This window comes from Betta splendens, chromosome 16 (assembly GCF_900634795.4).
Source record: "Betta splendens chromosome 16, fBetSpl5.4, whole genome shotgun sequence".
Taxonomy (NCBI): domain Eukaryota; kingdom Metazoa; phylum Chordata; class Actinopteri; order Anabantiformes; family Osphronemidae; genus Betta; species Betta splendens.
Window position 1 is genome coordinate 5,478,451 of NC_040896.2, and position 23,891 is coordinate 5,502,341.

A 23,891-nucleotide genomic window follows, 5' to 3' on the forward strand; every position below is an offset into this window, starting at 1 on the left:
TCTCTGACTGTTTCCTGTAGTTTTTTCTTACAGCTCCTGAAGCTGAGTAGATGTAGGCCATCCCCAGCTGAGAGGCTTATACAGGCAGATGTTAAATAACATCTGGTATTAAGGCTCCGTCTGTAGCTGTTTGGTCAAAGCGTTCGTTATTAATAAAAGTTTAAACTACAAATTAAAGTTTAGTTAATTATTTATGACTGTATGTAGGGGTGTTTCTGACCAGGGCAAAGGCTAGAGGGGAGGCTGCTGTATGTGTGTGACTCGTTGAGTTGCTGTGTTTCCTACTGACTTCTCAATCTAGTACCAGCTACAGTACAGGTGCTCTTTATGTAGAGCTAAAGTTTTTAAGGTGTGAACCATTTTAGCTGTGAATAGAAACCCAGGCCTGGTAGCTCAGTAGGTAGAGCATCAGAAAGTCCCTGGTTCAGTCTGCACCTCTGGCACCAGGTGTGTGCTTGAGCAAGATACTTCACACTATAGCTCCATGTGAGACAGCCCAGTGCTCCCCAGGGGAAGGGTCAGAGGCACTTCCCCAAGGAGATCAGTAAAGTTTTTCCTTATTGCTTATTGAATCTTATCTTTTATGACAATCTGTCTGTGAATGAATGAAGGATGATTTTTTTATGAATAGAAGATAAGGTTCAGTTTACAAGCTCACATATCACAACATCAGCATGTTTCACACAATAAAATGCTGCCTGCTGTAAAATGAGCCTGGGCCACTGCTTTTTTTAACTAAAGGTTCAATGCACACCTCTGTCTGTGGAGTAGAGGTCACATTTCTGATTTGTAGTTTGTTGTTACATAAATGTTCAGGCTCTTCAGTTGGACATAAACCTAATCTGTGTCTGTGTTCTTTAGTCAGTCTGCCTCGGGTGACCTTTCCTGTTCTGGCTCATAAACTCAGAGGCCTGTTAGCTTCACATCTCATCCTTCACGTATCTGCTCTATATCTGCTTGTTTTACTCCTTCTATCTGGACCGTGTGTCACACGAGTCACTTGCTGGCTTTTATGTCTCGTCACAGTCCATTAGATTTATAGGGAATATGACTTCAGAACATGTGAGCAGGTGTTTTTGTCTGTTTAGCTTTATGTGCTCTACAGATAAGAACTTTTCTAGTGTTTATGCACGAATAGACATCAAGTTCAGTATTAGAGCAGTGGTTCATATCATGTAGTGTTAGATGATACGAATCACCAAATAATAACAATGGGGAAATTTCCCACGTTGCAGCAGCAGTACAGTTATAAAACAAGAGCAGGATCAGAATTATGTACAATTTAAAGAAAATAAACATTTATCATGTGTTGGCTTCAGTTCTTGTAAAGGGAATATCTTTTTGACTTCAAGGTCTCTGTGGGGCTTTGGGGCCTATTTTAGACTCAGGCTTCAGTATTGTTCTTGTTTTTCTTCTTTCTTCTTAACAGATCTTAAAATCCACTAAAAAGTCCCCAGAGGCATCCACGCATTGCGAAGCTCAGCACTGTCACCAGAAGCTGTGACTGTGCAGCAGACGTTGTCTGCAGGACGTGATCATTCTTTGCTACGTGATGAATCGCTGCAGGCATTTCTCCAGGACTCGCTCAGCAGCTGAACCTCCCCTTCCAGTTGGTGCTTCATCAAGTGACAACAGCGTGGCTGGAACAGTAGGACCAGCCCATCAAAATAAAAGCATTGAGTAATATTGTTATAGGTAATATGATTAGACAGTGACTTGAAAGATCAAAAACATCATGACAGGACTTAGTGAACAAGCTTGTCTCGTATCACTTACTTTCTACTACAACTGCTCCTAGTTTGTGTGCCAGCAGATGCCTTTGCGTTTGTTAAAGACACAGTAGCATTTACAGACCTGAAACACCAACCTGTCACCACTAACCAACTAACATCCATCCATCCATTTTATACCGCTTAGTCCCATATGGGGTTGCAGGGGTGCGGGAGCCCATCCCAGCTATCTAGAGAGGCAGGGTGCTGCACCCTGGACAGGTCGCCAGTCCATCACAGGGCAACACACAGACAGACAACCTTTCACACACACTTACTTTACACCTATGGGCAATTTAGAGTGACCAATGAACCTAATGCATGTTTTTGGACAGTGGGAGGAGGCCGGAGAACCCGGAGAGAACCCAAGCAAACACGGGGAGAACATGCCCAGGAATCGAACCCAGGACCTTCTCTGTGACAGTGCTACCCACTGTACCGCCGTGCCGTCCTCCAACTAACATCCTTTTCCAAAAAAAAAACCACGACATTTCACCGGCTTTTATTGTGACAAAGCGGAAGTGGTCAGTGCTGGTGCGCGGTGTTTGAGCAGGAATCAGCTGATGGGAACTGACTCACCGCTTCCCGGACAACATGTAACCACATCGAGCTTTTTTCCCTAGGGGAGAAGAACAAACGGTGGGTCAACAGCGCCCGAGTCCAACAGAACCAGATTCTACTACGGATGAACTCGATAATACCGAAGCTTTAAATTCAGGGCCACCGATACGTCGCTTCGTAAGTTTCACTGAAGTTCGCACGCTTTTAAGAGGTTCCTTCGGTTCGGTTAATCCGACACCAATTTGTGGTGTCTGAACAGTGATGATAACATTATGGTAAAGTTCTGATCCAGTCATTGCTGTACAATAAAGCTGCTCTAAAACTGAGTACAGTTACTGAAGTAACGCACGTGTTTTAATCTACTACATTTAAAGTTCATGTTAGGATCATGGCTCGGTTCGCCAGAATCTGACTGGGTAATGACGAGTCTGAAACTATCCTGACACTGAGGCTGCAGTATAATTCAGAACATCATGATTCTGGGCGCTTCAGTGAGAGAAACATACACAACACTGCCATCGATTCCTGTTTATTATTACAGTATTTTACTGTGTATTATTACAGTATGTTACTGCGCATCCTTACAGTACTTTACTGTGTGTTACTACAGTACGTTATTGTGTATTATTACGGTATATTATAGTATATTATTACAGCATAGGATCATATTTGTGTCAGGATCCCCTTTGAACACAGATCAGTTCTGGACTCACCTGGGCGTCTCCTCCTGTATGAATCCATGGCCGGCGTTTAAGACATCTACCACCCCCCTTCCTGTTTGACACACACCAACCTTATTAAAGATGGCTGTCGGGGTCCGAGTGTCCTCCTCCGCCCTCCTGTCTCCTGGGGTTGAAGGTCTGGTCCTGCAGGTAAACCCGGCTGATGTCCCCGCCCTGGAGATCAAATTGGGAGCACTAGTGGTCCTGCTGACCTCCTCGCTGCTGTTTGGCTTCACTCCACTGTGCATCACCCAGGGAACGGGGCGCTGCAACCTGAACCCAGGTGAGAAGGCAGACCACGAGGAGCACGTAGCTTGATCTCCCACCTGCACCTCGGGCACCTCGGTGTGGGTGCCCACTGCTCCCCCAGGGGATCGGTCAAATGCAGAAACTAATTTGAATAAAGTTTCTATTATTGTTATTATTATTATTATTATTATTATTATTATTATTATTATTATTATTATTATGTCTGACCCACACACCTAGCTTTAGGCTTGTCATGCATCAGCTTTGTTGTCACCATTATCTTGCCTGTTTTGGGGTTCCTGTCTTATTTTGATAAGTTCCTGTTTGGTTCACCTGTGTTTGTCTGTCACGTCACCACCAGCTGTTTCCGTTCAGTAATCACTCTCCGGCATTTAAGCACCAATACTCACCACTCTTGTTTGCCAGATGGTCTTGATCATTTACCTGTTTGACTCACCAGCTTTCTCACCTTGTAAGTCCACTTTTGCTTCGTGTTTGACCTTGTCTTGCCTGCTCCCTGTCGGTACTGAATTGGACTCTGCCTCTGTGTATAATTCATGCTTGGAGACTAACTCTTGCCTACTCCTTGTCTGTGAAGTATTGCTAACCTGTGTACCGACCTTTGCCTGTCTGCCAACGCCATTAATAAATCCACTTCCTGTCTGCGCCGTGCGTTTGGGTCCCTCCCCGTGTGCTGGTGACAAGGCTAGCGCCAAGCAGCTGTTTGCCCATGATGCTCAGCAGGTTTTATGCTAGGTTTCATTGTGAGTTTCTGTCTGATTTACAGATTTACGCCACAGGCTTCTTGGCCTCATCAGCTGCTTTGCTGGAGGAGTTTTCTTGGCCACCTGCCTGTTGGACCTGCTGCCAGACTACCTGCAGGGCATCAACGAGGCCTTCAGCAGTGCAGGCATCACAGTAAGTTTGGACTCAGACACACAGTGGTGGGTTTCTCCTTTCCTCTCTGATGTACTTTGACAATGCTGCAAGATAAAAGGACAGCGAATCAACCTTTTAAACATAGGAACAGGAATATAAAGGTATGATTTAGTCAGAGGACAGCCAAATCCTTCAGAGCTGAGGCCAAGAATGAGAAGGAGTCAAAGTTTTAGGATGAAGGTCAAAAGCAGAAACGTTGCTGCTGGGAAACCTGTTGTGTTTAGTTTTCCGATCTTCTCTCCTCACAGCTCCAGTTCCCTCTTCCCGAGTTCATTGTGTCTATGGGCTTCTTCCTGGTCCTAGTCCTGGAACAGGTCATCCTGGCCTTCAAGGACCAGTCCTATTCACACTTGGAGGAGCGTCGGGCTCTACTGGTGGAGTCCAGCATCCAGGCCGCCAGCAGGACCGGCCGCCACCTTCACCATCACTCGCCCGAGCCGGACGGTGGCCACAACTACGTGGACTTCAGCTCCCAGTCGGCCTTGCGGGCTTTCATCCTGGTCTTCTCTCTGGCTCTGCACTCCGTGTTTGAGGGCTTGGCTATAGGCCTGCAGGAGGAGGGGAGGGACGTGCTGGAGATCTGCTTGGCACTGATGATCCACAAGAGCATCATCTCCTTCAGCCTCTCCTTTAGGCTGTGTCAGGGGCGGCTGCGACGCTCTGCGGTGGCCGGCTGCCTGCTGCTGTTTGCTGTCATGTCTCCCCTGGGAATCAGCCTGGGCATCGGGCTCACCGAGACTAGGGCGTCCCCCCAGCACCAGCTGGCCCGCTGCACCCTGCAGGGGCTGGCAGCGGGAACCTTCATCTACATCACCTTCATGGAGATCCTGCCTCACGAGCTCAGTTCCCCCAGGAACCGAATGGCCAAGGTGGCAATGCTGCTGGTGGGCTTCGCCGTGGTGACGGCCGTGCTCTTCATCAAGCTGTAACCAGGTCTGCCTGGGAATGAGACCTGAAGCTGCTCCGATTCCAGTGTAGGAAACATTCCAGGATTTCAAGGGTAGAGCTGTGGAAACAGCTGCTGACAGAGGAGAATGTGAGTTGGTATAATTTGGGAAATTTCTGAATTTCCTCATTTCACTTCATGATAGTAAAAACCTCTGAAGACTTTCAGTGTGAATGTCTGGGAATGCTTTTACACCAATGGGGTTTAGAAAGTGGACAGATGTATTTTTGTAATTATGTCATCAAAGGCTTTGATCCAAAGGCAATTTAAAGATTTTACTCAGCATGTTAAATTTATGAATAATTATATTTTGTAAAGTGAGAATACAACAGAATAGTTTTGGATATTCCTTACATTTTTAAAATAAAAAAATGTAAATATTTGTATGCATCTTCTATCTTCTTTCCTAGGCATGTTATTACTTTTGTGCAAATTATGCATCTCAGGCCTGAGTTTTCCCAGCACCAGCTGAAACTCTGGTCACTGATGCGTCTGAATAAAGCCATATTACCTGTGAAAGTCTCAGCTCAGCTAAAAAAATACTACAAGAAAACAAAAACTAACAAGAAAATAATAACTATGTAACAAAGCTGCAGAATTACTCAACAGTAAAACAAAAAACAGACAGCATTCAGATGATATTGAACACTATGTAAATGAAAGACCGTTTACACATTGTAGCAACAAGGAGCCCTCTGACCTTTAACCGCGACTCCTCCTGCAGAAACCGCCCAAACTGCCGCTCAGTCAGGAAGTTGGCCAGATGCAGCAGCTGCGCTCCGTCACTAAGAGGCGCGCCGTCGCTTTCTCCCACTTGGAAAAGCTAGTTTGTGTTAGACAGATGTCTCACTCCATTGTTTTTAAAGACGTACAGTAAAGATGAACGCGCTTTTTTTCTAAAGCTCATTTTATGAGGATTGTAACATAAACCTGTTGACATAGACATCTTGTTAATGTTAACGTGGTCTTTTTGTCTACTAGATTAAAAAATGTATTCAATTTTAAAAATGCTTCAGAGCGTTAATATACGGAGTGAAAATTATTTTCATACAAACGCTTTTTGGTCTTACGTTACCAAAACAGCGGCAGAGTGATATCTCTTTTGTCGACCTCTCTGTGCTCAAAATCGTTCCACTACGTCAAGTCGCCCCGTCCGCCCGCTGAAGATGTCTGCGACGGGTACAGGCGGCTGTGGACCCGGACCCACCTCGGGTACCGGGTCCGGAGCTTCCAACCCTAGGAAGTTTAGCGAGAAGATAGCACTGCATACCCAGCGGCAGGCCGAGGAGACAGCCGCCTTCCAGGAGGTCATGATGGACATAAGTTCGACCAGGGTAGGTCTGAGACGGAGGCAGGAGGAGCCGAGCTGCCCGCAGGAAGAGGCCTTACTCGACTTGTCAGGCTCCAGAACTGTTCCGCGTCCGCCTCGTCATGGCGCCCCGCTGGCTTTAGCGGCTTTCTATAGCGTAGTGGCGGATAGTGTGTGTGGCCATGTTGGCCTCGAAGTTTGTGTGATTGTTGTTAGCACGTCGTTAGCACCTTTAGCTCGTTAGCTCCCGTTAGCCAACAGAGCTAACGTGGCTTGTTTACAGTCGCTGCTCGCCAGAAACAGGACTTTTGAGTGGAACGCGGTTCCAAACACAGGTCCCGCATTTTAACGGGAGCTTCTTCGCCATCATCTGCTGCGTTCGCTGTATTACGCTGTTCATTCTGCCTCATGAAGCGTTTGGTCGTGATTGGATTTCTCAGCCAGGTTCGTTTTCAGGTACCAGGGTACTCCTCGGTTCTGGTCGGAGTCGCCACAGATGCTAAGCAGTGATTTAGTACGTTTCAGTGGTCACTAATCGGAGTGAGGTGTCCAGAGGTGTCCAGAGGTGGGGAAGGTTGCTGCAGGATGTGAGTCGTTTGGCATCACGAGGATCTGAAGGAGCCGCTGAGGCTTTGGCAGGTTTCATTTCATTTGTCTTGTCCTTTGTTAAAGAAGCTGCTGTTTCCTCTGATTCACACCTCAGTGCTGCCTTTCACTCTAGTCAGGCTTCAATAAGCAGAACCCTTTTTAGCTGCAAAGATTTCTGGTTTTCTGATCTTTGTATCAGTGTGATGAAATGAATGTCCAATATTTATTTTTTTACACATATAAAACCTGAAATAGTGATGAAAGCCAACCATCATTGTTCAAGGTTGTGACTGTTTTGCTGAGTAGAGACTGACTAACTTTTACTTTTGTGTGATGAATCCATCACCAAAAGCTGTTTTACTAATGCCAGAAATAAGCCACATCAAAGAAAAAAGACATAAATAAGGGCTTAGGGTCTATTGTTATTAATACTAGTGGTAGTTTTCTACTTGCTTGTGCACCTTACCGTATATGACACTGTTCTGTGGGATCTAGCAGCTCTTTTCCTGTCACCATCATGTCCTAGTACCTAGATCTACTTCAGCACTTTCCAGGTTTTGAAAAGGTTTTGGTCACTTTGATTGCAGTTGAACCAAACGGTTGGCAGGTTTTACAAGAAGGAGGGGGCACCCAGACTTATCTGATTGAACCAAGTGGCAGCATCCTGCTCTTACACATTATGTACTCCGTGGTACTGCTGAGGTTTACCCCAGTCCTGCTGATAACTGTTAACAATCTAAGTTCAAAGAAATGATGGGCCTTTAGTCATGAATGGTGCATCCATGTGTCTGCCATCTGATGGAGCGTTTTTTGGTTTCAGGTGGCAGAGAGACTAATCGTGTCTGGTTGTGATTCAGCGATGCAGCTTCCTCAGCAACAGGTGACCTGGGGGGTGAAACTATGGCAACATGTTTAAGCTGCTCTTATCATGTTAGCTCGACTTCCCTTCAGTGATGTCCTGCTTTTAGTTATCATTAAATCTGTGCCTGCTAAGTGGTGACATACCAGAGACCTGCTGTACCTCGTTACCTTACTGGCCTGTTGAGCTGCATGTGATGGCTGCAGATATCATGAGTGCAAGCACTGGAGCCAGAGTGCTGGTGCAGAGGCCAGCTGTCCTTCCATCCTGCTGAGCAGGAGACTGGTGAAGGTACTTGTGTTACTATTATTGCTGGTCTTTTCATTTTAATAAGCTTCTGTCAGCAGAACATGTAAAGTCAGTGTAGTGCAAGTCACAAGCAATTAAATTCTATCTGGCATTTGAATTTCTAAGGAAGATGTTATTAATCATGAGCCAGGTGTAAATCACTCAAAGCCTCCCGCTGAGCTTCAATGAAGCATGTACAAGCTTTATCTTTGAAATGCTGCCTTTTTATTTAAAGCCATTAAGAACAAACAACCCTGTTACTCCGAAACATGGAGGTGCCATGAGGCCACATGTTCACTGTTTGCTTTTGTCCAATCTATTGGGTGCTGATGGGTGTTGTCACCTTCTTACCTTCGAAGTAAAAGCTAGAGACACAGAGCCACCTTAACGATCTCGGCTGTGCTTGGTGAGACAGTCAGCTGGGCCGGGGCTCCTGCTCAGATTATAGGGAGACAGTCTCCCTGTGTTCAGTTCAAGTATCTTCCTTTAGGAGGAATATTTATAACAGCTGCTTTGAAGTCAAAGCAAAACACTGGATGACCTTCACATTGTGTGTTGTTCTGAGTCCCGACCTGCTTCACACAGAGAAGTCAGCAGTGAACCGTGTTTTCTCTGTGGTGTCTGCTGCTGCCACATAATTCACATGGTGACAGTAGATGGAGGGTTTTCCCCAGGACACTGATGCGACAGGTTGGTGAGAGTGGCCTTTGTGGATTCTCAGCATCAGACTCAAACTCTTGAAAGGGCCCAAAACTGCTTTTAAATGTTTGAATGTTTTTTTTCCACAGGACGTTTCTGCTTCAGAAACAGCTTAAGTGAAAATCGTAGTAAACTATCCGAGTTAGCAAACCATTGTTGTGGTGACTGGTTCAGCTTTGCGTCCGTTTCTAAACGCAGGTTCATTGACTGCGTGTTCCACCAGAATGTTAAATCAGTGTGTGCAGTCATCCTAAGGTTTCTTTTGTTCAGTTGTGGACAGACACTCCTTTACTCTCTGGGAGCCTTTAAGTTAGATGATAGATGGCTCTGGTGTTAATGTTTCCTTCGCCCATCAGCTTCAGGCCCAGAAGCTCCGTCTTGTCCAGAGTCAGGGGCCGTACTACGGAGGATCGTTACCCAACGTCAACCAGATTGGCAGGAACCCTCAGGACTTCCAGGTAATGCTGCACTTTGATGCTTTGGTTCAAAATGTAGTTGCATATTAGTGTTTATTCATCAAGTGCATTCTGATTACATTGACAGCAGGTAAATGCTTAATAGAGATAATTTTTCTACTTTTTGTACTGTCTGACTAGTTTTACTTTCCTGTTCTGGTGAAACCAAAGTATCTGCCTTTGTGTACCTAAGTGGCCCTGCAGCAGTTACTGCCTTTATCACTGCCATGACCAGTGTTTCAGCCTCTGCTTTGATGCACTTTACTAAATGTCAGCCAAGTCTGATCCATTTTAGCTTAATGCTCTAAATACAGATTTACAATAGTAGAGAGTACTGATCTATTAGAATGAGGAGAAACTGTTCAGGCCTTAACATCAATGGGATTGTGACGCTCCTCCTGTGTCCTGTGTGTGTCAGGAGGCTGTTAATGTGTGAATTCATGTTTCTACCTCAGGGCTCCTTTCCCTCTACTTTCGAGTCCAACCGGTCAACTCGACATCATGGCCTGGTGGAGCGAGTCCAGAGGGACCGGCGCTTCATCTCACCAGTCCGGCCGTACCGCAACCGACAAGTATCCTTGACAGGCATTCACGTGATGTTGTGTAAACTAGCAACGTGTCTCTCTCCCAGTCACTTCGCAGTGATGTACAGTAAGGGGGTTTCACTGCACAAGCAGGATTCATTCATTCATCCAAGCTTCACACAGGTGCTGCTTTACAGCCACATACAGAGACATTATTTCCCTCTTCCCGTGTCAAGTCGTATTATCAGCAGTGCACTTATCTATTTTGAGATCATAGCACAGACACAACTTGCTTTTGTACCAGAGATTCTCCGAAGGCTGATACTTGATCTGGGCTCAATTCATTTCCTGTATTAAACAGATGGTAGATTGCCGTTTATCACCAGTGATATTTAAGTTCTGCATCCAGGCACATATTCAGCATTTCACACACAGGATTCATGAAGCTTTGTAAGGCTCCTTTGTGTTAATGGGTTTAAAACGTTTGGTTTGGCTATCAAACACAGTGACCCGTGAAGGTCCAGCTGTGACTCAACAGGCTAGATTAGAAAAGTGAGCATGTACCTGTGTATTAGCCACCCAGTGTTCAGAGTGTGAGACATGGAGCTGGTAACCAGTCTGTTTCTTTAACCAGCCGGCCTCTCAGGTGGACAGCTCGCCGTACAGCTCAGCCTTCTTGTCCCCACAGCCAGACCCCAGCTGGAGAAGGTACACTTTGTTCCCCACGTCTCTGGGGGTCTGGACGTCTGCAGAGACGACTGTTTGTTCTTTGGCTCCCACTGCTCCCACAGCTCCCAGAAGCCTTTGTGACACCTCAGATGGTGCAAGAGCGAAAAAAACCCAAACAATCATCCACACGGTTCAACACTGCACACCTGCCTGCACTGAATGTCCTGCAGTAGCATCATAATAGGTTCATGTATGACGTGTGACACTGAGGCTTCACGAAGGCTTCATGGATCCTGCAGGTGCTGCTGCTTTGGTTTGTTGCCTCTGCAGCTTTTCCACTAACCTCTAGACAACTAGTAGACTGAGTGTGTGTGTGTTTTTTTTGTTTTAAAGAGCTTTGTTACTTTTCCTCCTCATCTTTAGTGCCCTTTGGCTACCTGCCTCCGCTCTTTTAGGCATTCCTGTCTGTCCTTTGAGCTGATGTACTCCTGCCTGCTTGCATCCTTTCTGGTTTTCTTCTAACAAGATGACAACCATCTTCAGAACGAGACTGGCTTCTGTCCACCGTCAGAAGGTCCAGTGTGACAAGCAAAGACTGGTGAGCCTCCCTTTGTCAGGACGCCAACCGGCAGTTGAAAACCTCACGCCGTTTAGGCGCAGCTTTGTCTATTAGCGCGATTAAAGTGTTGTCTCTTTGGGCGTCTAGAGTGAGGGTCTGTTTTAAACCGATTCCAGTGCAGCGGAGAAAGTCTGTCTGAGCTCCTCTTCTTCTGTGGTGTCTACAGGATCCTGGAGTTACTCCACATATTTCATTATCAGCAGCCTTCAGTGTTGCTTCCAGATGTTGAGTTTTACACTGAGGTCATGTCAGCAGTCAGTTTATGTCACTTCTGCCTTGAAGCAGTTTCCCTCTCTATCTGAAGCAAAGTGAGTCAGAATGTTTTATTCGTCCTGTCATTTGGGACAGACACGAGTTGCTTGCTATATTTTGGGTTCGAAACTTTTTTAATTTTCTGAATTTATATAGAGCAAAGCTCATTTACAGATTCTCATGGGCTACATTTATTAGAGCCTTTCGTTGAGCTTTTCTGTTTGTCTGGCTGCCTTGTTCATCATATTATGTGAACGCTTTGTTTTGTAGCAGGTCAGATTTAGCTTTACCGTTGAAGGTTTAAATGGATTTACTCTATGGACACAGTCTCTGGTGACTGGCCAAGCTCACTCTGTCTTTTGCTTGCTGTCTTCACCTCCTGTCTCTTTGCTTGTGTTTGCTTTCTGAGGCATCGCTTTTTTTCTCCCACCTTGTTTAAGTTCTTTCAGCTGGATATGGAGGAAAATAATTTGTTGTTGTTGTTGATCACAAAAGGAATTGGTCTGGAAACTTCCCTGGGGATAAAAGCCAGTTTCGTCTCCCCACCACTGCACTCAACAGGTGACTTTCCATCTTTCTCTTCTGCCTTCATGCCTCGTCTCTTCCTCCTCCAGTGATGAAAGTCTTGATCAGAACCCAATGGAACGTGTCCTGTCAAACTTCACTTCTTCTAACTTTTGACTCGAAAAATCAAGTTTTTCTACTTTACCGCTTCTTGGATATAATCTGGCAAATTCCTCTCGTTGTCTGTTCAGACCTTCACTTACAGTATGAACTTACAGTCGTTTTCTGCATCAGAAACAGCTGCGCTTCTCATTCAATGTCCCTTTAATTTGTCAAGTGGGAATCTGACATTCTTTCATCAGTTGTATGTGTTGATATAAATATCTATTTATGCTTCATGTTGAAGTCTAGCAATTTATGTCACAGTTTCCTTCGTCTGACAATAAACAGACATACGTTGGTGTTTTCAGGTGTAACGCGCTGTAATGCTGTGCGTTGACGTCCAGGGTTTTTTACCTTCTGTGTCTGTGTCCCTCAGGACCAACTCTGACTCAGCCCTCCACACCAGTGTGATGAACCCTCCCACAGGAGACCCCTTCACCGTGGGACCCACCCAGAGCCCCAGACGCAGCGGTGAGAAAAGCAGCAATGGTGGTAACATATGGAGTCATAATAATTCCCTCTGACGTTTGTCAACAAACACAAAATTGAAGGTTGAAAAGTGTTTCTTGAAAAAAAAAAAGCCTCAAATGGCAGCATAGAGATGAAAACAACCCAAAAAGCAGAGAATGAGTTCGTCTCTACAGGCAAATGGTGTCAGTGAACCACCATCAACTCAACTGAAAAGCACATTAGCCACATTGGCCGAGCTGCTGCCGTTAATGAGACACTTTATCAGCAAATATAAAATAATATGTAAAAGTCAATGTTTCGTGTGTAAAATGGTGGAAACATTTGAAGAACCTCTTGTTTACCAGATAAAGACTGACCGAGGGAAAGCAAATAGTCTTCTTAGAGACGGGAGCCAGAACTGTTCATTGTTCCAAACAAGTTTTCCTCCAGTTGCCAGCAGAGTCAGGATGTTCTCAGCGTAAACTGTGGCTGTTCCAGCTCAGTGAAACCTCTTGTGTTTCTGTGTGCAGGTCAAGGCGATAGTGAAGGCAGACGAAGTGAGTTACAAACATATTCATAGACACTGGTGTCATGAACATCCTGCATGTTGTGATTAAATCCACGTAAACTGCATGAGTTTTCTGCGATTAATCGCGATTAACACATTAATATGAGAAACATTTAGTAACCTATTCAAAAGCAGTATATTGCACATTTGTGTTTTAAAACTACTACTTTCTGGTGAGAGCAACACTTGGTGCACGTTGTACTGTAACTCCTCTCTTTTTCATTCAACTTGTGTATTCTTCCTGTGATGGTGCGTCATGATGGAGGCTCACAAGTGCTGTCATTCATTCGGATTCTATTAACGTTCCTCAGAGCGACATCTTTCACAACTAATAGGATAGGATTGAACTTTTTACTTGGCTGTGGAATTGTTAGCTTGCCTTGCTTTTTACTTATACTTCTCCCACTCGCTACATCTAAAGTGTTCTGCGCAAGTCTCCCTCCGCTGTTTGTTTAGGTGGGGGATTTGCTGACATTAACGGTATGTATTGCACTTGAGTCATACTTCAGACTCAAAGTACTACAGTGATTCAGCTGATTCAGATTCAGCATTGCCATGAATCAGAATCAACTTTAATGGCCAAGTTTGCACAGGACAACCAAGGACTTATATAAGGTCTGACTCCGTCGTTCCCTCGTGTGAGGAAAAAAAATTATTTACAATTTTAATTATTTGTTCATTTTTGTAAATAACTATAAAGAATATAAACTGCAGCTCATTGTATTGTGTGGCTGGTAGAGTTCAGCTCAGAAACTGGGGGAAGAAGCTAGCTCAGTGTCTGGTCGTTCTGGTGGCTATGGCTCTGTGACGCTGAGCCAGGAGGAGTTTAAACAGTTCGTGTGCAGGATGTGTGGGGTCAGCAGCGATGCTGACAGCCCGTTTTTTGAGTCTGGCCCAGTACAGGTGCTTGATGGACGGAAGCTCAGTACCAATGATCTTGACTTGTTTCCACAAACCTGCCATTCGGAAGAGATTTAAATTCATAATGTCCATGTAAGACACCTTTACTCTACTCGGTTCCAGTTCATTGGTTGCTGCAGCTGTCTTAGGCCTCGCCCCCAAAGGCTCTGATTGGTTGAGAAGCGTATCTCAGGCCAGTACTAATCAACACCTGGCTCTTCCGGTGACCCTTCGTTTGTCTGCATTTGTATTTAGAGCCCGTGAGCAACAGACTTAAATATTAATAATTAAAATAAATGGTGTTAACGCGCATTGCACGTGTTAACACGTTCACGTGCCCAGCACTAATATATATCATCACATTTTTATAGGTACTGCTTTTATTTTGGTGGAATTTGGCTCAGTTAGTGAATGTGTATTTTTAAGATCACTGGAAGCAATGAAATGTGGCTTCCCATTCTCCATCACTTTGGCTGAGAGGAGTATTTTCTGATCACTGGAATTGGTTCAGCCTTTCATGTTCTGCTTTTCTTTTTTGCGTCAGTGTTTCCGTACCCAGTTCCTCCCATCGAAGAAAACATGCTGGATGAGGGCAAACTGCTCACACCGTGGGACACTAAGAAGGTAAAGTCCTTCACTCAGGTGTCATTGTTTTGTGATTGTCGCTAACTGGAAGGTGTATGTCTGTTTATACTGCTGCTGCGTTATTTGACACACATAATAGAACATATTCACATTCAACATCAAACCTTAAATTTAAACTGCCTGTGGGTGTAAGAACCCAGTTTTTAATAAAACTCGAATAAGACTGATTTTGTTTTATTTGCTTTCCTCTAGTTGCCTCTGTTTGCGCCACGACCTAGATCCTGTGAAGTCCCTGGCATCAAGTAGGTGTCACTGACCGCAACGCTGCACTTTGCCCGTAAACTCTACTCTCCTGTCCTGACGTTGGCTTAATCCTGAAACAAGGCTTTTGTTCGCTCCCTCTCTTTCTGTTGTCTTACTCATCTTTAAAGCAAAGGTCACGGCATCAAATAATTTTAATTAATTAATTAATTAATTAATTAATTAATTTAATCATTTTGTCTTTAGCCTTTAAACAAGGAAAATCTGAGTTCACCAATAAAAATAAGTAAAGTGTAGCAGAAACTAAGGTTTGGGAGAATTCAGAATTCAATCTGGAAGATTGCCTAATACGTCATCAGCCTTTTGTTTAGCTGCTGTAACTTGAAGGGCCCTCTCCCTTGTCTACTGCTTATAATGATCCGAATTTCCTCTCAGCGTCTTCACATCACCGGAGCAGCCGTCCATGGCGGCTCATGGAGTCCCATCTGCTCTCAACACCGGTGGTTCGCTGCCTGACCTGTCCAGCCTCCATTTCCCCTCGCCGCTACCTACGCCGTTAGACCAGGATGAGCCTGGCTACCCAGGATCCTCCTCTTTAAGTGGGGGGAACAGCACAGGGAACTTAGCGTCGACCCTTACCCAGCTGGGCATCCATACTGCCAATGCACCAGGAGGCAACAGTGGTTTCCAGCATCATGCATCAGGTACAGGATATTTGACCTACTGCCTGAGTGTCACTGACTTCAGATTGAGGGTGCTGAAATGCCAACCTAGCAAAGGTTGGCTAAGTTCTTACTTAGTCTGGGTGGATTTGTGTGAATAGCCTCCAAATCCAGTAGTGAAAGTGTTTACAGTCATATTAGTAGCTAATGAATTGAGAGTCTGTAGGATAAGTCTGTGGTAGCAAAGAGCCTTCAAAGATCCATCTGCTAAGTTTGGTCTCTGATAAAATCACTGACTGCTGCTGGTTGAAACTACAGTGATCAGGATTAGCAGCTTCATGCCAGGTAGTGTGAATATTGGAGATCAGACAACAGCAGTTTGCTCTGATCAGGTTCTACCTGTGCTGAGTTCTCTACATGGTGGAGACAAAAAAGGAAAACTGTGGTGAACATAGAAACAGTTTACTGGCGGCAGTGTGAATCTACTGGAGCCACTGTAGGTGTGTGTGAGCGCTTTCATTCTTCCAGTTTGAGTTCCAGGATGATGGCAGTAAGTACTGAAGCATTGCTTCAGTACTTACTGAAGTCTCTTCATCTCGTTTTTGTGTTCGTGGTCTAGTTCACTGTGGTGAATGCTGCACCTGTATCACATCAGTCTCCTTCTTTGATGTAGTAATCTGGTTCTAAATGTCCTGTAACCTGACAGACCTACAACAACGAGTCTTTCCCAGGTCATTATGTGGACAAAAGCCGCTAAGTTGATTAATGTGAAGGTTAGTTCAGCAAGTATGTGGGTGAGAGCGGACAAGATGAAAAGAAAGGGATGTACAGTGACTGGTGCTCTAAATTTATCCTCCCTTCTGTGGATGGAAGTGCTTTTAAAAAATGTGTGTTATCACTGAGGTGTACGGCTACAGGCAGGAAGCTGCAGCTGTCTGACACCATCATGGTGTCCAGAACCTGCAGCAATGAGCCAGTGGGACCACAAATTGACTTGAACATGAGATGATGATGGGTCCAGCCTGGTCATCTGTCATCTCCACCTACAGGTTCAGCCAACGACTGGACACAAATTGTCCTCATGACCAAGGGGCACATTATTTTGGCGTTATGTGCTGTTCTATTGTAATAACTGAAGGTGACTAATGGATAACCGTCATCACTTAAAGAGCTTCTTGTGGTTTTTTTTTGTGATTCATTTAATTATTTTGTGACACAGAGCTGCTACATCCAAACCACACTTTATTAGCTTAATGTTACTTTGTTTTGTAAGAGAAACCGTTTTGATGTTTATTAAATTCTGGTAAGTCACTCCTCACTCAGAGCTAATACACAAGGTAGCGTTAGTTACATAAGCTAACATTACTCCTTACAGTCTAAAACACACAAGCAACAGCTGGTAACTTTACTCAACCTTCACAGCGCAAGGTAAAACAATAAATGGTTGAATATATTATGTGCTCATTTGACCTGTCTGTCACAGCTGTTTTTCCAGTTTCTTCCTGGTATCCTGAAGCTACTTTCCAGCTCTGTCCACATGTAACCCAATACTGATATACTGTCATTAGCAGTAGAATCCGCAGCTTCATCCAAACAAAGTCAGCAGCAGTGAAATTCAGCACAGGAATATTCAGCTGTTCACATCAGCGTGTGGTGCAGACCACCAGCTGTCTACTGCTGGTCGTATCTCCCTTTCGGCTGTAACAGCTTCATCCACTCTGAGTACTGTAACTCGTCTGGGCTGCACTCTAGATCATACAAGTAACCCTGAATATCAGACTGTTCTAACACTATAGAACTGGCTGTCTTCTTAAAAATCATCATCTGGTCATTGCATATTAGTGCTGTAGGTGTATGCATGAAGAACAATGGTGGACCGGACAGTTTCGCTCCAGCAGGCTGCCTCCGCCCCTTCTCAGCCTGGCCCCGCCCCCTCACAGTCTGAGCACTGCTGGGCCAGGTACAGAGGAAACCAGGAAGCACTAGTTGTAGTTTTTGAGCCCAAGGAAAACCACCTGCGGAGGCGTTTTCCCGGGGGAATAAACGAAAACTTCTCTGCATACAAATTATGGAGCGGTCTGAGTCTCTTCATTCTCAAATATTACCCAAGGTCATTTTGGTCAACCCTTATTGAAAATCTGTGAAGTTTTCCTTTAACTATAATTGCTGGATTCTCTAACTTCACATTTCCAACCATGGAGTCACCAATAATCAGAGTGGGTTTCTCTGCCGGCGTGTCGCTGAGTGGGAAAAATCTGTTGAATTATTTTGAATCATTGAATCAGGCAACGTCCGGTCATCTCTGCTGCTTGACTTTAAATCTCCTCACTAGTTGCTCAACTGATTATGTTCTGTCATTGTATACACCCAATATCTATTTCATTCTAGTTCTTCCTGCTGGGTTCTATGTTGATAGATTGTCTGTGCTCCCTCCTCAGGTCTCCTGGCGTCTCTACAGAGCACGCTCAGTAACCCCTCCCTGCAGTCATCCCTAAGCAACCCCAACATCCAGTCATCGCTAAGCAGCCACTCCTATTCCAACTCCCTGAGCTCTGCCTCTCTTCACTCGTCACTCAGCAACCCCTCGCTGCAGTCGTCCCTCGGCTCATCCCCCTCCCTGCCGTCCTCTCTCAGCAGCCATTCGCTGCACTCCTCCCTCAGCAGCTCCTCCCTCCAGTCGGCGTCCAGCGGTAATCCCAGCTACGGCAGCGGCTCCTCCTCATACCCTCCACTGCTGGGTCAGCAGCCCCTCAGCACATCGCCACGGAGACGAGCCCCGCTGTCCCCACTCATCCTGCCTATGGTCGGGGAGTCGCGGAGACACCACTCCAAACAGTTCTCCCCCACCATCTCTCCCACCCTGTCTTCCATCACGCAGGTAACATCCACACAGCTTCATTCTGTGACGTCCACAAGTCGACCACAGGTAAATCTCACTAAGCTCCTTGCTCCACAGGGCGTCCCTCTGGACACCAGCAAGCTGCCTCAGGACCAGAGGCTGCCCCCGTACCCCCTCAGTCAGTCCCACCAGCACCATCCAGGCCCCCTGCCGAGCCAGCAGTCGTCTCTGCTGGGCCACCAACAGCTGCACCGTCTTCAGCAGCCACGACCCAAGGCCCAACAGCAACAGTCACAGCCCATGCAACAGCTTCACCTGCAGAACCTGCACAACCAGCACATACAGCAGCACTTTGGAACTGTAAGAATTGTTGTAGCTCTAAACACATAAACCAATCCAGCTCAGCGTGTTAACACTCTGGTGTCTTCCCTTGCAGCAACAAAGGCCGATGGGGCCACAAATGAACACAACAAATGCAGCGCTGATCAAGAACGAGAATGTGTTGGACCATCAGACGCAGAGTTCCTCTCAGTGTCAGGTCAAACAGGAGGCAGAGCAGCAGATTGGCGGGCTCCCTCAGCTGCAACACATGAGCCAGAACCTGGCCGCAGACCTCTACAACGTGAGTAACTTGCTTTAAGGCACCTCGTTACCAGTCAAAGCTCAGACCTGTAAGATCCTGCAAATGATGCGCTGGTTGTCCAGTCTTCCAGTGTAGATGCAACTGAAGATAAGGTGGCTGTATGTATTTAGAGCAGAAAGTTGGGATGATACGTCTTCAGGGTAGAAAAGTCGAGTTTAACTCCACTGTTGGTGCCCAGTGTTTGAACCAGTAGCAGGTTTCAGACATTTTCAGATGTCACGTTCCTGGCTTCATCTGTTCATTGTGCTGCTTTAGGACAGGTTTTGTGGAACCTTAATGGATTAAGCTGATTGAGTTATTTTTATTATTCAGTCATTGCCTGTGCTTTTCCTTTCTTAAAGAAAAGGAAAGCAGTTTCCACAGTTTAAGACTTGTGTGTGCATGTATTCCACTTGGCTGTGGTTGTTTCTGTGACTGGTGTGTCTGCCACTTAATAAGCACAGTTAAGTGGAATCTTCTGACTGTGCTGCTGCAGTACCCCCCCCCCTTATCTTTCACAATCACAGGTGTCGTATGTAGACACTGGCTGATGTAATGATGAGCTGAAACAGTACCTGCTGCTATTTTTGGAAGTCTGCTGGGAATGAGTCATTGTGTAGTGATAGGATGTGACATTCAATCAGCAATTAAGTCAAAGGAAGGACACAAAGACGCATCCTGACATCTTAATGTTGCAGCTGGAACCAACCTTCAGGCAAAGGTCTGTGAGCTCAGCTACATTTAGCAGGTTCCTTGTCTAACTGAACTAGTCTGAGTCACAGCAAGAAGCACCTGCCACATCCCACAGGACTAACGTGCTCACGGTGCGAGGTTCTCCTTTGTGTTAGTCTAATGATGCTTTTGATTTGACTGCAGTTCTTGTCCTACTATTGCTATGAGGAAAATGTTGCATTACCTCATCTCAAGATTGGGAATGTAATCTTGAATCAATAAAAGATTTGTAAAAAAATAAAATAAAATAGAAAACAGAAAAACACGAAACTGAATGAGACTTTTTTTCCAGGATGCCTTGTTCAACTCTCTTCTCGACTCTGTTTCTGACCCGTACCTGAGTCTGCAACTCACTGGAAAATCCAGCCAGCAGGTAAGGGGCCGCCTGCCTACCCTGGCATTGTAGAACCATACGACTCTGTGAAGGCACCTAGCACCTAGTGGCCTGACTTTTCACATTGAAATCGTTATAATTATGTGCTGCTTCACTTCATCAAACCATTGTTTTTGCTGAGTTAATGGTGCACTAATTATGCTTTGATTATATGGATGGATAGACATTGCTGGGGCCTCTATTTACAGAGATATTCATCCTGAAAGTGGATTATTTTTCAAACAGAACTGAACTTGTATTATTCATAAATATTGCATGAGTAACACTTACACTAATCTTTACACCTCTTGTGACAAGTGTCCCCTACATTATGACACCAAAGGCATTTAAATAGACCTTATGGTTGCAGATATATATACCCCTTTAACATGACTGCCATCTTTTGAAAGACCCCAGAAAATAGGCTTCGGGGGTATAGGGTTAACCTCAGTTTTTATCTCACTATTTGAATCTTGAATTTGGTCTTCTAGATCCCACATAAGCCCAAAGTCATGGATGAGTTTCACGTTGAACTCCCAGATGATCATTATGTTTTGTGTATGAATCGCTCACTTCTTCCTCTTGCAGTTCCCAGCACAGAACCAGGGAGGAGGTGGTCTGAGCTGTGGCAGCACTGACAAGAAGCATTTCCCATCCAACACCCAGGTGCCCCTGGACCTGCAGGAACCCGGAGACCACCACCTCCTCAACAACCAGAACCAGAACTTCACTGGGGGGGATGGACGACACAATGTGCCCAATATCATCCTCACCGGTCAGTGTGGTCCGACTTCATCAGAACTGATCACTTGTTCCAATAGAGGATGTAGTTCTCTCTAATGCAGTGTAGTAAAACCTCATTATGCCACTGCTGCATATGCACAATGTTTATAATATGACTTGATCTAAGAACTGTGGTCAAAGCCCAATTAAACTGGGTTAGAATCAGGAAGGAATGGAAGATTATCTTAAGAATTTAAGATGGAAGTGAGTCGTTTATTTTAGTGTTTAGGAAAGTGAATACCCGGCGACTCCACTTGGACAGAAGGGACTAGTTTTGGACCCCAAGCTCTTCCCCGAACGTCTTGACATTAAAGTGCGTTTAAAAGGAGCTTAATGATGCAATTTCCCCACTGTGGGACAATTAAAGGTTTTAATTTTAATTTAAAAAGCAAGATAAAAACCTATTTCAGTTTTGCGTTGTGTTGCTTTTTGTTTTCGAGTTCTATTGGTCAAACTCCCGATGATCAGCCTTTCTCCTGTCTCCAGTCTAAACACGTCCACCAACTCCACTTCCTTGCAGGGGACTCTCCACCCGGTCTGTCCAAGGAGATCGCCAACGCTCTGTCCCATGTCCCTGGCTTTGAAATGGACCCCTTCTCCCTCGATGACCCTCTCAGGATGGACCCTCTTGCTCTGGACATGCTGGAGGGCGACCTGATGCTCGCAGACCCGGCTGTGGAGGACTCTTTCCGATCCGATCGTCTGAAGTGACCCCTTTGCTCCAGGAGACGGGTGGAAACCTGATGGGCAGACTGCCACCTACAGTAGACCCAGAGCTCCCACCACTTACTGGAAGGTCTACAGACGAGGTTTGGACATAACTGAAACGTTTCTTCGTCATTCAGCGATGAAGCGCTGGAGAGGACCTGACATTTTTGTGAGGTCAGAACAAACTGAAGGAGGAGAAACTTCTCCGTCAGAGGCACTTACCTGAACATGCTCTTGCAAAGCTTGAAGTCGAGTTGAAACAAGATGCTTTTTTTAGGTATCAACTTGTACAAGTCTTACCTGCATGTTCACCAGAAAATAAATGTTCCTGCGCTGTTTGCTTGATGTAAAAACCAGGGGCAAATGGTGCATCCTGACGCAGTCAGCAGCCATGTCACGAAGAGGAGCTGCATCCTTGACCTGCAATCTTACTAGACACTTTGACAGGAGCTTAGCCATCACTGACATCTTCCTGCTCAGACAGCGACATGTCAGTTAACCAGTCTGAAACGGGCTGAACTAGTCTGCTTGTGATCGAACCCACCTCAGGAGTGAGTGCAGTGCTTCAAACCCCAGCTGAAAGCAGCTTAAAGCCATAAATGAGCCTGTGATCACACAGTGCATCTAGTTCACACCTTTAGTCTGAAGTAGAATGTTACTGTTGAAGGTTCTCATGCATGTGCACACGTATACATTGTCTGTCAGCGAGTCAAAAATCTTTTGAGAAAACCGTTTGTTTCTGGCTGTAAACTGACCCAGATGAGGAGACGGAGGCAGACGTCCTGCAGGTTCTCCAGCCTTGTTGAAATTAAAAGCTGCTCTTCACCTTGTAATGACACAGTAATGACGTCCTCCACCCAAAGCGCTGGTTGCTGGTACAGCTGCCAGTCATCCCTGTGTGGGCTTTGTGTGCCCGCTGCTTTTGGTGTCTGTTACATTGTTCCCGTCATTCCCAACAACACAAATGTTAGTCAATGCATGTTCTGTGGATGCACTTGCTTGTAATGAGGTTTATTTGCAGCATTTTAGTAGAGCTGTGCATATTGCTTCATTGCCTTTTTGGTCAAGGGGTAAAGTGCAGTTTCACCAATTCAGTGCATTTCAAGTGCAGGAACTACGATTGGCTGAACTGCTGGTGCAGGTTTTCCTTTGTGTGTGTTTCCACTGGAACTAACCAGAGGTTCTCCGAAAGCTGCAAAGCTCTCAAAGTTGTGAGCTGTGCTTCTGTCTTCAGTCTCTGCGGAGGGGAAAATATCGGCTTCACCAATTAAGAAACAAAACAAAACAAAAGATCCAAGTCTGAGTTTTGCATTAATTCAGACCTGCAGACCTGCCAGTTCCCATCATCTCAACAGTTGGAACCTAAATGCAGCTTTTGGTGGCTTTGCACTTTTACCCCTAGTCACTGTGACTGACAGCTCTCTGTCCCGCCCTTCCTCACCTGCACTTGCTGCCCGTGTGTGTCGCCCCGGCAACAGATGCAAAGCTTATGTGACAAAGATGAATATTCTTACTATAAAGTTTTATTTTTTAACTCAAAGTAATCTAAGTCTGTATGTAAATAATGTCTCAGATAATATCTTTTAAAAAACTGTACATTTAAAATGAAAGAAGAGGAAAGCGGCTTGTTTAAGATGTCAGAATTTGGACAGCATCACCTGGAAACAAGGACGTAGCATTTATTCAAAGCTGCATTGATGTCTCTGCTGAAGATTTTCTTTATTGTCTTATAGGTGTAAGGTCAAGATCAAAAACAATTATTTAAACCGTTTATAAGGAAAAATTAGCCAAATCAGCACAAATGAATTCAGTCACGAACAGCCTCCTCACTTCATTTCTACATAGGACACATAATCAATTGAGGTTTGTTTTTTTTGTTTTTTTTAATGGAACAAGAGATTATTATGTCACGGACCACTGACCGAGCCATAAAATGACAATTCTGGGAAGATTTTGGAAGTTTTGAAAACAGGTTTCAAGCCTGAAAAGTTTGGAAATGAAGCAGTGTTTAGCAGAAAGTGAGCGGGTCCTGAGCCGTGATGAATGGAGTGTTTACTGCATGGATCTGGCTTTATTCCATGTCCCTGAAGGTTGGAAGCGTCGGATCAGTGAGCGTAATACAGACACATCGTCTTGTGGGTTCTTTTGATTTAAAACCTTACGGACCCCGGTAGAGCCCCACAGGGCTCTAACGCATGGGGAAATAGGCAGTTTACTCTGATAGTTCCCACTATACAGAGTTCTGGTAAAGTTATTTTCCTCCATATTTTTAGCACTGAACACGGTCACATGTA

The 23,891-nt window shown here is 45.2% G+C and overlaps 2 protein-coding genes and 1 long non-coding RNA gene across 12 annotated transcripts; 2 read left to right on the forward strand and 1 right to left on the reverse strand.

Moving 5' to 3' along the window:
* Nucleotides 1–4: 4 nt before the first annotated feature.
* Nucleotides 5–4,582, reverse strand: LOC129603148 (uncharacterized). Of its 3 annotated transcripts, XR_008692816.1 has the most exons (4): nt 4,452–4,582; nt 3,124–4,284; nt 2,349–2,388; nt 5–1,640 (listed from the first exon to the last, which is right to left on the reverse strand). It is a non-coding gene; the product is annotated as an uncharacterized LOC129603148 (long non-coding RNA). The 3 variants fall into 3 exon arrangements; XR_008692815.1 differs by lacking the exon at nt 2,349–2,388; XR_008692817.1 differs by having other exon boundaries at nt 2,349–4,284.
* LOC114842794 (zinc transporter ZIP1-like) lies at nt 3,134–5,568 on the forward strand. Of its 2 annotated transcripts, none has more exons than XM_029128670.3 (3): nt 3,134–3,335; nt 4,089–4,219; nt 4,489–5,568. In XM_029128670.3, exons 1-3 carry the CDS (start codon nt 3,134–3,136, stop codon nt 5,167–5,169), a joined length of 1,014 nt encoding a protein of 337 aa, XP_028984503.1. In that variant the 3' UTR covers nt 5,170–5,568. The 2 variants fall into 2 exon arrangements, with proteins under 2 accessions (XP_028984503.1, XP_028984504.1); XM_029128671.3 differs by lacking the exon at nt 3,134–3,335 and adding an exon at nt 3,632–3,773.
* Nucleotides 5,569–6,299: 731 nt separating this feature from the next.
* LOC114842792 (CREB-regulated transcription coactivator 2) lies at nt 6,300–23,891 on the forward strand. 7 transcript variants are annotated; one of them, XM_029128669.3, is made up of 17 exons: nt 6,300–6,520; nt 7,904–7,963; nt 9,286–9,387; nt 9,840–9,956; nt 10,555–10,616; nt 11,944–12,009; nt 12,491–12,585; nt 13,095–13,121; nt 14,577–14,656; nt 14,870–14,919; nt 15,314–15,582; nt 17,979–18,418; nt 18,497–18,739; nt 18,816–19,001; nt 20,026–20,106; nt 20,695–20,881; nt 21,376–21,515. In XM_029128669.3, exons 1-17 carry the CDS (start codon nt 6,353–6,355, stop codon nt 21,378–21,380), a joined length of 2,238 nt encoding a protein of 745 aa, XP_028984502.1. In that variant the 5' UTR covers nt 6,300–6,352; the 3' UTR covers nt 21,381–21,515. The 7 variants fall into 7 exon arrangements, with proteins under 7 accessions (XP_028984502.1, XP_028984496.1, XP_028984497.1 ...); XM_029128663.3 differs by having other exon boundaries at nt 6,301–6,520; nt 21,410–23,891; XM_029128664.3 differs by lacking the exon at nt 13,095–13,121 and having other exon boundaries at nt 6,301–6,520; nt 21,410–23,891.